This window comes from Tiliqua scincoides, chromosome 1, assembly GCF_035046505.1.
Source record: "Tiliqua scincoides isolate rTilSci1 chromosome 1, rTilSci1.hap2, whole genome shotgun sequence".
In the NCBI taxonomy this organism is placed as follows: Eukaryota; Metazoa; Chordata; class Lepidosauria; order Squamata; family Scincidae; genus Tiliqua; species Tiliqua scincoides.
In genome coordinates, this window is record NC_089821.1 from 66,659,863 (window position 1) to 66,673,254 (window position 13,392).

At 44.7% G+C, this 13,392-nt stretch overlaps 1 protein-coding gene across 3 annotated transcripts in view; it reads right to left on the reverse strand.

Annotated features, from left to right (window-relative positions):
- Positions 1–618: 618 nt before the first annotated feature.
- CTNND1 (catenin delta 1) overlaps positions 619–13,392 on the reverse strand; it is a 56,615-nt gene continuing 43,841 nt past the window's right edge. Inside the window, exons 10-20 of one of the 3 annotated variants that reach the window (XM_066611359.1) lie at positions 12,847–13,000; positions 12,473–12,490; positions 11,273–11,341; positions 10,555–10,682; positions 8,172–8,322; positions 6,431–6,623; positions 6,200–6,314; positions 4,639–4,726; positions 2,962–3,009; positions 1,845–1,936; positions 619–1,162 (exon numbers count right to left, since the gene is read on the reverse strand). In XM_066611359.1, coding sequence (XP_066467456.1) covers positions 1,154–1,162; positions 1,845–1,936; positions 2,962–3,009; positions 4,639–4,726; positions 6,200–6,314; positions 6,431–6,623; positions 8,172–8,322; positions 10,555–10,682; positions 11,273–11,341; positions 12,473–12,490; positions 12,847–13,000 — 1,065 coding nt within the window. In that variant the 3' untranslated portion in view covers positions 619–1,153. Of the gene's footprint in view, positions 1,166–1,844; positions 1,937–2,961; positions 3,010–4,638; positions 4,727–6,199; positions 6,315–6,430; positions 6,624–8,171; positions 8,323–10,554; positions 10,683–11,272; positions 11,342–12,472; positions 12,491–12,846; positions 13,001–13,392 lie in introns of all 3 variants that reach the window. The other 2 variants (XM_066611357.1, XM_066611360.1) reach the window with 2 other exon arrangements.

Genomic DNA, 13,392 nt, shown 5'->3' on the forward strand with positions numbered 1-13,392 from the left:
GTCTACCTTCCTCCCAAACCAAAACTAGCAAAAGCACCAAGCTCCTTCACAGTGGCAAAGAAAGGCACGTGGAAATATGACAGATAACCATTTCATTCCCCTGCCTGCATGGGAGGACATTGGCAAATATTTACAAGTTACCTTCACCTCCCTCACACACTTGCCCCCACCAAGCTTCCTACTCAGCAGCCCTCTGCATTTCACAGCCACCTGACAGCTCAACTATGGACCTAAACGGATCCCCTCAGTTCATCTTCCGCATTGGAGGGCCAACACGGTTGCTTCTAGGCATGAAGATGCCTGCCCTTCCAACCACATAGACTTGACATATCTGTTCTCTTTTCCTCTCCCTTCAAAGCCCTGCACCCCAAGCTGCTCTTGTCCCACAAATAAATAGCTCCTTAAACTCACACTCAACAATCTCAGGTTAAACCACCAAGAAGCCACAGTGAAAACAGGAGAAAACCAAATGCAAATCACATTCTTCTTCTGCCTATAAGGCTAGAGGGCTGTCGCCTCAAAAACACCACTCTTTAAGGCCATCTTGCATCCAGATGGTCCAGATGCAGTCACTCCCAAGCTGCTCCCTCCATTGTTATTCCCCCACCCACCCTCACCACCACCACCAGGAATGTTCCAGTATTCCCAGCATCCTTTGTTGAAAAAATGATCACACACAAAAATATATTCTATAAACTTGAGGAGGAGATGACTCTCTCTCTCTCTCTCTTGGCATGCTCCTCTATGAGAAGAGCCAACTCCTCTTTCAGAAAAATTAGTTCCAGTACGGTAGAGTTCAAAGTTGAGATCCATGCGCACCAGTGGCTTCCATCTTCTGCTGTAGACGCAGCAGGAACTTGTAAGTATCTGCCTTTGTTTCTCTAGTGAGATCCATCAGAAGTATTTGGTCTTCGGAAATTGCTGTGCTGGGGCGGGGGGGGGGGTAGAGAAGAGTAGAGTGCCCAGAGGATTTGATGTGCAGCCACCTACAGGGAGGCCACGGCGCCGTGGGCTCAGGGGGGGCAGTCATTTGGCGGAGTGGCTGGACTTGTGTGCCAAGAAAGATTTTAAAAAAAGAAGTCAGTCCATTTCACCATGAGGAGTTATACATATTATTTTATAAACCAAAAACAGAGAAGGCAGACTGGTGATTCTAGATCTTCTGCTGTGGGAAAGAGAGAACAGGCCAGTGTTAGCTACAATTCAATGGCAGCATAAAGCAGCTTAAGACATTGCAAGCAGATCAGATGCATGATAAATTAGTAGTCAAAACACCGCATAGCCATAAGTGCTACAAGTTTCTGGAAGCAGCTTGGTTAAGCAAATGCCCAGATTGTCCCAATGAAGGTTTGATTGGTCTGCTCCGCCAGCTAGTTTTTCTTCTTTACAAATGTAAGCAGAACAGCACATCAGAAAGCAAGAACATACCATAGGAGGGTAAAGCAACTGGTCACTCTCTTCAAAAGATTCCTGCCCTTCCTCCTGCTGTGGACATGTGTATTGTTAGTAGGGGGTCACATGTGTAGGAGAAGGAAAAAAAGGGACAAGTTGTCTAAGTGAAAAGCCACTGGAAGAAGTGAAGGAGAGGTAGAGTTGAAGGCAGAAATGTTGACGGGGTTAGTTAGTTACTTCACAGGCATCTTAGCAACTCTCAAAAAAAGAACCACACTGCAGAAATGTTTGGCCTACAAGCACATCTCAGAGGTTTCACTTTCATTGGTTCCAGCCCCTTTTCTCTTGCCTCCTCCCTCACTACTCTTTCTGCCTCAGCACGTAGAGCCACTTCCCAACAATTGATCAGGAAGAGTTCAGAGGCATCAGCAAATGAGTTGCCAGGTCTTTACCATCAATGGTGTGCCCTTCATAGATTCCATTTCTTCGCCTGATCGGTCCAATGTCCTATTATGGTCTCGCTCATTCAGTGTAGGGTAGTTATCTGAAATGAAGGACACCACTTGGTATGAGAGCGCTTCACAGTTCTCAAATTGAGGACAACGATGGGGGAGGACACATGCTATCTTGCTTCATACGCTCAAATCTGACCAGCCAGAAAATAAGCACCATGTCCTTTCCTGCCACTATCCACAGCAAGAGCAGGAGACGAGTGCATGCAGAGTATTGCTTTAGGACAGTCTTACACAGTGCATAAGTGTTGTGCATACTAAACTCTTGGGAACAGAATGTACGACAAGTTTCAGACATAAAACCCGAGGCATGGGCAAGGGTGGGTGAGAGCAGAATTACTCTCTTACCCTTCTTTAGTATTCTTCTCCTTTGTCCCTCAGTAGCTCCACGGAACTGCTGGGTAAAATGGCACAGCTCAACCCATGTCATCACCACCAGAAGACTGCTCACATCTGGGAGATCCCAGGGTACAATACACACTAAGATACTCCATCCCTCTTGATTTCAGACTATGGTTAGTAGGTAGAAGGATTTTAGCTGCCTGAAGAGCCCTGAAACATTAGCATGAATGCCAGGCCTGTTTGGCAAGGCTATAAAGACTAATGCAGTCTCCCAATGAATGGGTAAGGGGAGATGTCTGCCAACTGTATATAGATGCAGGCACTGTGAAATCAAATAATGCCACAACTCCAGGAGCAGTACTGCAAATACCTTTACCCACATGCTGGCAAAAGAGATGCATACTTGTTTCAAGCAGAGCTAGAACCCTAGCTATAAGAACATGCTGGCAGGAGGATGTTAGCTCCATCAGTAAAGCCCAATACACGCTCTACAGCTACAATCCCACAAGATGGATCTCAATCTCCCCAGCTTGGGGTGTGGAAGAACACCTAGGATTTAACTAGATGGCAAAGACTGAGCCTCATCAGGTTTTGGAGGCAAGGCTTAGCACACATGAAAAAGAGGGAGTGGAAACTATCCAGAAGGGTGTACACACCCCACCCACACCCTGTCAGATCCAACCATAATACAGCATCCTCTTGCCTACTTCCATACCTGGTCCCATGTTGCTCATCTGAATCTCTTCTCGAGAGGATTTCTTGTCTAACAGAAGAAAAAAAATAAGAAAAAAATCAGAAGTATAGAAATTTTACTCCTAGTTTTGATTAAATGGTAAAAAGCCCCACCAGCAATGAGGGCCACAGCAGAAGCACCAGGAGAAGATAGACAGCAGGAAAATCCTGCACAGCCCCTTTCAACATGCTAGAAGTGTTGCACGATTTCTTAGATGGCATTTCTTGTTCCCAAAACTATTATTTTAAATGGCAACTTCATGGTTTTAATTATGGAGTGTTGTTTTTTTAAGTTTAAGATACTGACTGCCTTAGTTCTTTTAAATAAAAAACAAACAATTCATACCCTGCCCTTTGACCAACACACACTCTTCAGAACTCAAATACAGGTTCAGCCTTGTTATACATGGATTTTTTATACACTGACTTGACTCAACACGAATGGCCCCTGCACATGAAAAGGAATGTGCTGATTCCTGGAGAAGGGGAAAAATGCATCCCTTTAAAATCAGTTTTAAAAACTGAACAGTCCTTTAACAGCCTTGTAAATGAGAGAGAGGGGGCAGCTGGTTGACAATCCATCAATCGTGTCTCTCCAGGGGACCCCTCCCATCCCCGAGCACATGAAAGGAAGGTGAACACTTTGTATCGGTGAAGGGAGGGGCTGAGTGAAGTGCCTTTCTAAGTCCTTAGAGGAGGACTGATTGATGGATTGTCTTCTTAATGACTCTTATCTTACATCACAAAGGTCAGCAAGGCTGTTTTTAAATCACCTGAGCAAGGGAACTTTGTTTTTTAAATGGATTTGCTTTAGTGCTAATGGACCCACTGGAATAATGAGGCTCAATCTGTACCAGCTAAAATCTTCCAATAAATACATTTCAGTTAGGCTTCAAACTCAAGGCAAACAGCCAAGAACATTCTCCAGTGTCCTTCACCAGCCTTCTAAATATTACAAGCAAGCTTATACAGTTATTGTAGGCATTTTATGTACTGACTCCCAGCACAGAGGAAACCCAAGTGTCAGGGAGAAGGCCTATTCCCCAACATACTTCATCTTCTATGCACCAGGTTTGGCACTCCACTCCCTGTACCCCCCGCCCCCCAGAGTGTACTCAAAAGGGTAAGCCCTGTCAGCATTCTGAAGGCCTGCAGTCTTAGGAGTCTGAACCCCACATAGTAACATGGGGTTTCTTGTCATCCTTCAATATCAAGTGCGCCCCAACAGCCGACACTCAACCTGAACTGTGCCCTTTTGCTTTGTTTTTTAAAAGGTTCCAAGGATGTACAAATAGGCAAAGGCCTACATTTGTGTTATTCAGCCCTCTTTGCATACATCACTTATCTACTGCCCAAGAGACTGTGCCCTGGTAATGTGTGAGCTGGGGGCCTTCCTGCCATGGAAGAGCCCTGTGTCCTCTTCCACCCACCCCCCACACACCATGCAAACCTACAAGTTGTCGCCCTTTGCACTAAAGTCCAATAAGAGGCCTTGCCTGCTGTATCAGAACAAAGCCCCAACTCATTCATCTGTGTGGAGGAAAGCAGAAGGGACTTACTTTCTACCACACTATGAACCCACAAAGAATATATGAAATAGGGCTCCGTTCCGGTAGTCACTCTTAGCATTCTGCATCAGAAGGTCCACTCTTGTACTTACCTCCTTTTTGGTTCTTATCAATGAGGGGCAAGGTGCTATCATCAAAGGAGTTACCACCCTGGCTTCTAGAGGCATTATTCAGATGCACCTAAAAAAGGTAAGTGCTGCATGTAATGGTGTTGCCATTAGACAGAGCTTCACTTCCTAAACCCATCTTCACTACTTTTAAACATATGCTGCCATCTGCTGCCTGGAGGTCTTCAAAGCATCAAATCACCACCAAGATTCAGACAAGGAAAGAGAAGAATTACAGAAACAAGCCTTTGCTGAGGACATGCGCAGTAAAGACTGTGCACATCAACTGCAGGCTTGATCCACACACAAGCTCCTTAGTTCTTTGAACCCTTCTGCTGAACATTCAAAGGGTAAGGATCTGTGAAATGCAAGGACCACCTGTTCCATGAAGTACTGAGCACCTACTCCCCAGAGGGACATACAACACCCTCACTTAAGAGCAAGGAGGTGAGGCAAGAAACCCTTCCTAGATGAGACACCTAAATGTAAGTTCACAACATGGCAAGGGGTCTAACCCACTGTTAGATAAGTGTCTCTAAACTGGTTGGACAGAAATGAATTTGGTTTCAAGAAAAAGATTTGTTTTCCTCCATTCGAGCTGCACGGGCATTCCTCAAGATGCTTCTTTAAAATACAAAGCTTTTTACAAAGGGCGTTTCACAAATGCAAAAGCAACTCAGTGGCTCCTTTATAAGGTTGGAAATGCCACTGCACAAAGCCACAGTTTCCCTGCATTAAAAACATTTACTTTCTTCCGGCTGGGAAATGCCTCAACTCCATAAAATAGGTCATCATTTCCAATAAGCAAGTATAATGTGCCCCAGGAACCTGAACTGGTCACAGGGTTTAAGTAGCCCACTGACTACTCATCTGAGTGTCTACCATATTTGGATGTACTGAGAGGACAGGGAGAAAGAAGAATGAACCTGCTGGTTCATTAAGACTATAGACCTGCAGGCAGCTCTACAGCAGAGAGCATACCTTGGCAGCTGGCTCTCCTTACAGCTCTCCATGCTGCAGAGCTGCTGCCATGAGACAAGGGTTTCTGTTTTCAGTTAGCTTGAACAAGTTTCTATGGTATGAGCGAAAAATACTCTCAACTTAATGTGCATGAGAGAAAAAATAGGCTAGAGGGACATCTAACTACAATATAAGGCAGTATCTGATGGAGAAGCCCATGACAGAACTATCAACCCCATCTCCAAATCACATTTATTGGGCAAGGCAGCCAGTCAGGAGTTTAACAAAAGCACCTTTAAAAGGGGATTGGACAAGTTTCTGGAGGAAAAATCCATTATGGGGTACAAGCCATGATGTGTATGCGCAACCTCCTGATTTTAGAAATGGGTTATGTCAGAATGCCAGATGCAAGGGAGGGCACCAGGATGAGGTCTCTTGTTATCTGGTGTGCTCCCTGGGGCATTTGGTGGGCCGCTGTGAGATACAGGAAGCTGGACTAGATGGGCCTACGGCCTGATCCAGTGGGGCTGTTCTTATGTTCAAACCAAGACAGTTCTGCCACGACACTCGTTCAGCACCCAGATACCTGGAAGTCTGACTTCTTCCACCCTTCTTTCTCCAGGGGCTTCCGCAACTCCTTATATCCCCAGATTGTCTGCAATACGAGAGCAGCTGCTCTGACTTCTCTTTCTGAGCGGTTCCTAGAAGGTGGAAACAAGACGTACAAGAGTATTAACAGTAAGCCTCTGCATGAGAGACCACTTCTGTAGAAGCGTGTGGGGCACCTTCAGCCTGCCTCATCAAGGTCAGCACCCACCCAGATTTGTTGATCAGAACCAGTTTCTCAATGCCTTGCGTCTCCCGCAGTTTCTTAGCAGCTTCCAAATTGTCAAGGATGACCTCATTGATGGTATTTAGCACCGATACCACAGTGTCTTCGGAGAGGTTCTTGGCTGGCGTCTGCTGTCCCCCTGGAAGATTCTTCACTAAACTGGGGATAGCATGTTTACCTAGAGGTGGGAGTAGATCAGAGTCAGTTAGGAGAACATTGGGAACAGAGATGGGTGGAAGAAAGAAGCATAATTGGTCTCAACCCTGCTCAACAACCTGCACCTACACCCACGCCCAGGCTCTTTAATTGCTTGAGACACTTATGTCAAGTGCGATAAAAGAAAGGCTGAATATAATAGTAATCGTGTTCTTGTAGGATTCAAAGCTCTTCACTCATTTGCCCTATTTCTTGCAAATGTCTGCTTCTTTCACAAGCCGGAACTAGTGCTTCCCAAGAATGACCCAAAAGGCTAATTTTAATGTAACAGCACAAAACTGGAATAAAAATCATTTATTTTAGCTATGTAAACCCTTTAGTGAACTAGAGTCGGCCCACATCTCCTGCAAATTTAGCTTCACACAGTTGGCAAACTGAAAGCAAAACAAAAAGCCAGCACTTTAACTAGTACAGATGGTTTTCCACCCACCATTCTACATAAAGACATGCCCTGGAGGGAGCCTGAGATCAAAGAATGAAACTGCTGTCCCTGCCTGTGCTTCATTTTTAAAGAGACAGTATGCATTTTCCAGATGCCAGGGATTTTCAAGGCAATTTTGAATACAGTGGACCTTCAGTATCTGTGGGAGTTCTGTGCCAGGACAACCCCCCCCCCATACCATAGCGCCTGCAAACCAAAAATGTCTTTTGGAAGCCTCCAGAAGGCCTTCCATGGTGCAAGGAAGCTACATGCGACCTCTGCATGCTTCAGAAGGCCCCCCAGACACTTCTGAAAGGCACTTCTGGTTGTATCCAGGAGGTCTTTGGAGGCCCTCCAACACGGGCTCAAGATCCCAGTCAAGTCAAATCTGAGGATGCAGGGCCCATGGATGAGGGCTGACTGTACACATTTTGTTGAAAAGCAGAATGTAAATATTTTTTAATAAAACCCACATCATCAAAAGTGCTGCAGGATAGAAGCAGGATACAAGATGCTTGTATTATGCTTAACAGGAAGTATCAAATCCCAACATGAATCTAGTTAGGATGATCTTCATTAGGGGAAATGTCAAAAAAGTATTAAATGGCTTCAACTTTGGGCATCTTAAGACAGTTTGCCTTCAATGTTGCACTACTGATTAAAGATCAGAGGGCCTCCTACAAAGGCAGCACACTGTCTGAACACCACAGTCAAAGATCATCTGACTTAGGGCCCAGTCCTATCCAATTTTCCAGCACTGGTTCTACCTTGCCAAAGGGGCATGCATGTGCTGCATCCTGTGATGGCACGGCAGACATGGAGATCTCCTCAAGGTAAGGGAACATTTGTTTCCTTACCATGGAGCTGCATAGGCACTGGAAAGTTGGATAGGAGGATTGGGCCCTTAAGCATTTGTGTTCCCAGTATCTTACATTCTTCAAGACTTGACTTGAGTGCATATATACATGCCAGAGAAATGTGTGTATTTCAGCCTTCTCTTTAAATGACAATGTGCTGGGTCAATGTTTGAGACAAGTTGAGCCACATGCAAAGTGTTAAGACCATCGTCCACTCTCCTCCCTGCCTCACCTATCAGCTCTTTGTTGCGGGCATCCACTGCCAGGTTGCGTAGGGCTCCAGATGCAGCTTTTACCACACGTTCATTGTCATGGGTCAGAAGGTCAGCAATGGCAGAGAGACCTTTCTCTTGGCGCAATGCAGCACAAATGTACCGCCCGTACTGCAAACAACACAGACACACAGGCTGACATAAGGGTTACAGAACTGGCAACATTACTCATGCCTCAAGAACAAAACGCATTTTACTTTTCCTTTCTGTGTTCCCTTACCTATGTACCCCCACATCCCTTCTAAAAGGGTGGGCATAATATCCCTTTCATCATTCCCTTTGGTCAAAACCCACAACCAATCCATTATTATACTAATATATGCTTTTCAAAACCAGCACTGCTTATTTTAACAGTTAATATTAACTTCAGTTTTCAGTATTCCATTCTAGAAATTCCTCTCAGATGAAAGATTCTAGTAGTCACAAAAGTAGTGTTAAGAGAAGCCTGTGGGCTGATCAGGACATAATACCTAGCGGTTAGTGTCTAACACTCCGTTTCCTTCCTTTTACTGGGCAAACTACAAGAACAGAGTTGCTGCCATCATCCAAAGCTAAGGAGTCCAGTCCAAGAGAGGCCACCTGGGAAAAACGCCTTTCCCAGGTGTACTGACAGCCCCCAAATCCTGTAGACACCCCTTAAAAACCCCAAAAGTAGCAGGATGTGATGGTTGGAAATGATGATGTGGAGAGGTGCACCTATGTTATCCTGTGTGTGCTTGGACCAGAAAGAAAATCAGTAAAAATCTGAGGTATTTATAGGAATCTGAAAACACAGGAGAAATAATTGCATGTGCCAAGAACACCCCCCCCCCCCCACTGCACACTGAATGTTCACTTCTGGTTTTACAGAGGATACAGAGGTGTCACTAAGGCCTCTAGGATGCTAGACAAATCTGCAATAGTTGAAACAGCAAAAGAAAAGATGGGGGAACAGAGGGAATAGTACAATTGAGTACTAATGTGATGAGCTTGTAAGTTCTGGCTTTGCACTTATTTGCGACTGCTTCCTTCAAAACTGGATGCGCCAAGCACAAACAATCCAAACCTGTATATGCATTAAAAACTACTCTAAAGGAAAAGAAATGGAGAGGGGGAGCTGCGTTGTGTGGCCCCTGGCTTTCTCCTGCTATCGCCTCACTCTGCCCGAGCATCTAGTTCCTTGTCCTAAACAGAGAACAGAGTGCACCAAAGACTGAACTTCCCCCCTTCCTCAAGCAACCTCCTCACTCACATCTGTTTCCTCTAGATTTGCACAGTGAGGAACAGCAGGTGCTTCTTAAATCTGGGATGCACCTCCCTAGTTCCTTTAATTAGGAACTCCAGGCAGCTGCAAACAGAACAAGCCAGACAGCCTTGAAAGCAGGGCTGTGGAGTCAGAAGCAATTTTGGGTGAGGTCAGAGTTTGAGGTCTTGTGTACCAACTCCACAGCCCTGTTTGAAAGTTTAAACAAACAAAGAAAGGAAGAAAAGGGTGCTGGAGCAAGGGACGAAATGGAATGGGTGGTGCAGGATTGAGGAGAAAACCAAAAAGAATGATCCACAGAGCACCATCTCTCTAATGCAGAAGTACAGGTAGCAGGAATGCTCCCTTCTACTGCCTACAAGCCTCTCAGAAGGCTTGCAAACAGGGTTGGACATTTTATGGTGCTGTATTGAGTCCAGCTACTACCTAAAATATGTTCCAAGAACAGGAAAGTAAACTTTTCTTCTATGACAGGATAGATACAGAGTAAGATACATACTATGGCCAGCCTCCACATTTTAACACTTATACAAGAGGGGGAAAGGTGCATGATATTAAGCCCCTCCATTGTTACTACACGTCCTTGTCAGGCTGCAACCTGTGAGGATCCACAAGAACCAGTCAGCATTTCCTTTCATTTGCTGGGGCAAGAATTACACTTTTCTTTTTAAAGTAAAATTCAAATTCATTTCCAAAACATTGTTCCTTAATAGTGAAATGCTCTAGTTCTGCAACAGTTTTTTTAAAGAAGATCTGTGGTCAGAGACAGTGACTAAAGGGGTGTGGCTCAAGAGCATTGGCTCCTACAAAACCCTGACAGCTCTTATGCCATTTCCAAGAACAGAGAACACCCCTCAGTTTTTTTTTCTTCCCAAGGGGACAAAGCCTACCTTAAAAATAGTCAATCTGCTTTTTTTATATCCATAGTATGCACGCTAGTTAGTCCAATTCAACATGCTTTGGGACATGAGGGATGATCACACCATCCAAGCCCATACAACAGGATGGAGCCCTTCCTCTGCTTTGCCCAACCCTTTGTTTTAAAAGACTACAACAGATGAATCATCTGCAATAATTGTAACTCTCATGTGGTCACTCACCGTCCAACGGCCAGCACACAGATTCTGAATGGCTCCGGCTGAGGCCTCCAAGATAGCAGGGGTTTGGCTCTCCTTCAACAGCGATATATATATACGGACAATTTCTGGTTGGAAGAGGAGTTCATAGCCTAGCAAAAGATAGTTACACATGAAGTCTATCAAGAACTGGAGGAAAAGAGGACTCTTCTTGCACAAGCATGCTGGGAGCCTATGAAGTTGCTCAGATACCTTCGTTTCTCCCAAGCCAGTATCCAAGACATCCTGTCAAACTGCTTTGTCTCAAGATGTGTACTTATAGTTGTTTATCCACACCAGACTGGGTAACCCGTAGCTCTGCTTTACCTTATAACAGTCCTTGTTGCTTTTATTTCCAGATTTTGCAAGTCATCAGCAAGCAATGCACAGCTTTCCCTCTTCTGCTCTGTAGCTTATGCAAAATCTACATTAGCTGGACCGCTGCCACTGCTGTTACACCATTTAGGTCACATGTCAGAGGCCACAGAGCAAGGCCAGCCAACTTTCCAGCACACCTGCGCACCACACCTTTATTAGATGTGGGATTGTTTTTAAAATTGAAGTCTGTCCCTCCACCCAACCCCCAATAAAACATGTCTCAACACTGCATGACTCATGTCCTTCGCCTCAGTTACAGCTGAATATGTGGTATACATGTAAGAAGTCGCTACACTGGAGACATCATTGCCAGGAAGAGAAGTACCTTTTGCAGGGGTTGTTCTTTTGGGGAAGTCCACTATATCAGTAGAGGGATCCTCTGCAGGTTTTTTACCTTGAAAGAGAAGGGACAACACTAGAAGGGAGAAATTCTTCAGATACATTGACATGCTTACACAGCAGCAAGGGAATAGCAGTTACCTACTTAAAAGTTACACATTATTCTGCTTAAAAGGGAAGACACAGATAGAAGATATATGTTAACAAGGGACATTTGTCACTCCAGTAGTACTTAGCATAGAGAGTGACTGTATTCCAAGCCCAAATTGCCTCCCCCCAGTCCCGTCTTTTATGACTGACAATAGTTCAAATCTCAGAGTTTTTCCAGCATCATCATTATCTTTGCTCCTTTCCCTCAGATTCAGAAGAATGATTCTGCACTCCCTCTCCCTCTCTGGATCCAGAAACATACATCATGCTTGTCAATTCAAGATATTCTACACCCACAGCAGTACCAAGACAGACCCTGAACAAAATGATGCAAAGTTCATTTTTTGTAAGATTCATATTCAACAACTTGAGAACTAATATTTTTCCATGATTGGGATAACTATTACTGACAAGAGCAACTAGTGAAATAGGCAGAGCTGAATCTCCTGCCTAAATTTTTTGTAAAAAAAACAAAACAGACAGTACCTACAGAAATCAGACAGGACTACAAAGATAGAAGCCTGTTTTCAGAGGCATTTTCATGCCTTTCTTCCTCTCTAGATTTCTCATGCAAGAATAAGGGTCATTTCACAGATTGAGAAGTAAACCAGAATGTGCGCTCAACAGGGAACTGCAACCAACTGTGGCTCCTGACATGTACAATACATGCATTCACAAGATTTGTCACATTCACTCTTAAGAGTAAATGTAAAAGTGTGAAGTGTACATCTCAAGAAACTTAGTGTAACATGTGAAGTGGCTTAAAATCAATCCTCACCAGTCCCCTATCCCTGACAGATTCTCTTCCTTAGTAGTGTTCAAAATGTAACAGAGAACCAGGAACTCTCCCAAGAAAGAAAAAAGTAGCAGCACAAGGTCCCTCTCGCACACAGAACATGTTTTTTGCTTGCACTACTAGACTAGTTCCCCCTTATTGGCAAGAGTGGAGTAAAGATCGGAAAGAAGCTTACAATGCCCCGTGCAAGAACGCTGCATGCTTTCCCCCCAGCATCTGCAAAAAAAGCACTCAACTCACCTCTTGAGAACCACTCGTCTGGGCGGAGAGAAGGACAGGGAAGAAGGGAGGCAAGAGAGAAGAGGTGCCAGCAGGATCACAGGCCATTTGTAAGAAAAGCAAAGAGAAGGGGAAACAGGCCCCAAATTAGTTGAAGACCCATCCATCACCTTGATTGACACACCAAACAAAAAAGCCCACCATACAAGACATTAGGTCTTGAGAGCTAGAGAGGAGAGCCAGAAAGTTAACACAGCTACAGAAGGCTTCGATAAAAAGCAACATGTCCCAAGAAGTCAAGGATGACTTGGAAGTAGTCAATGTAAAACTTCTCCCTCCCTCCCTCATTTTGCCACCTACAAAGCTGGACAAGCCCCAGGCACTGAGGAACCTACCTTTGCCTTTCTTGGCACCAAAGCAGCTGGCTGCATGGGGGCCAGCATTGTTGGCAGTATTGAGGGGGGCTTCCTGATAGCGCTCTGCATGTGGGATCTCACGATGCACCTGGTAGGACAAGTTCCTCAGAAGGCAGACACAGTTTTCCACCAGCTGACAAAAAAACAGTTCTTCAAGTTAGATGCTTAAGTCAATGGATTCATAGACTGTACATTTGAATGAGCAAGAAAGCAGTAGCCCCGAAAGTGCTCTACATCTCAGTGAGAAGATTTTGGTCTGGTAGTCGACAACAACCCCGAGGTGCCGACACAAATCAAGACTCTCAAATACAGAGCATACTGTAACTCAGTGGTTCTCACCCTTTTTAGCCCACTTCTGAGAATGACAATTTGTCTGGGGACCCCCCCGACATGATGTCATCAACCTGGAAGTTATGTCATAGCCAGAAATGACATCAAACAGGAAGTTACATCACTATGATGTCAGAACTTGAAGTGATGTCATCAAGCAGGAAGTTCCTGCCTAGGAACTCAAACTATAAATGA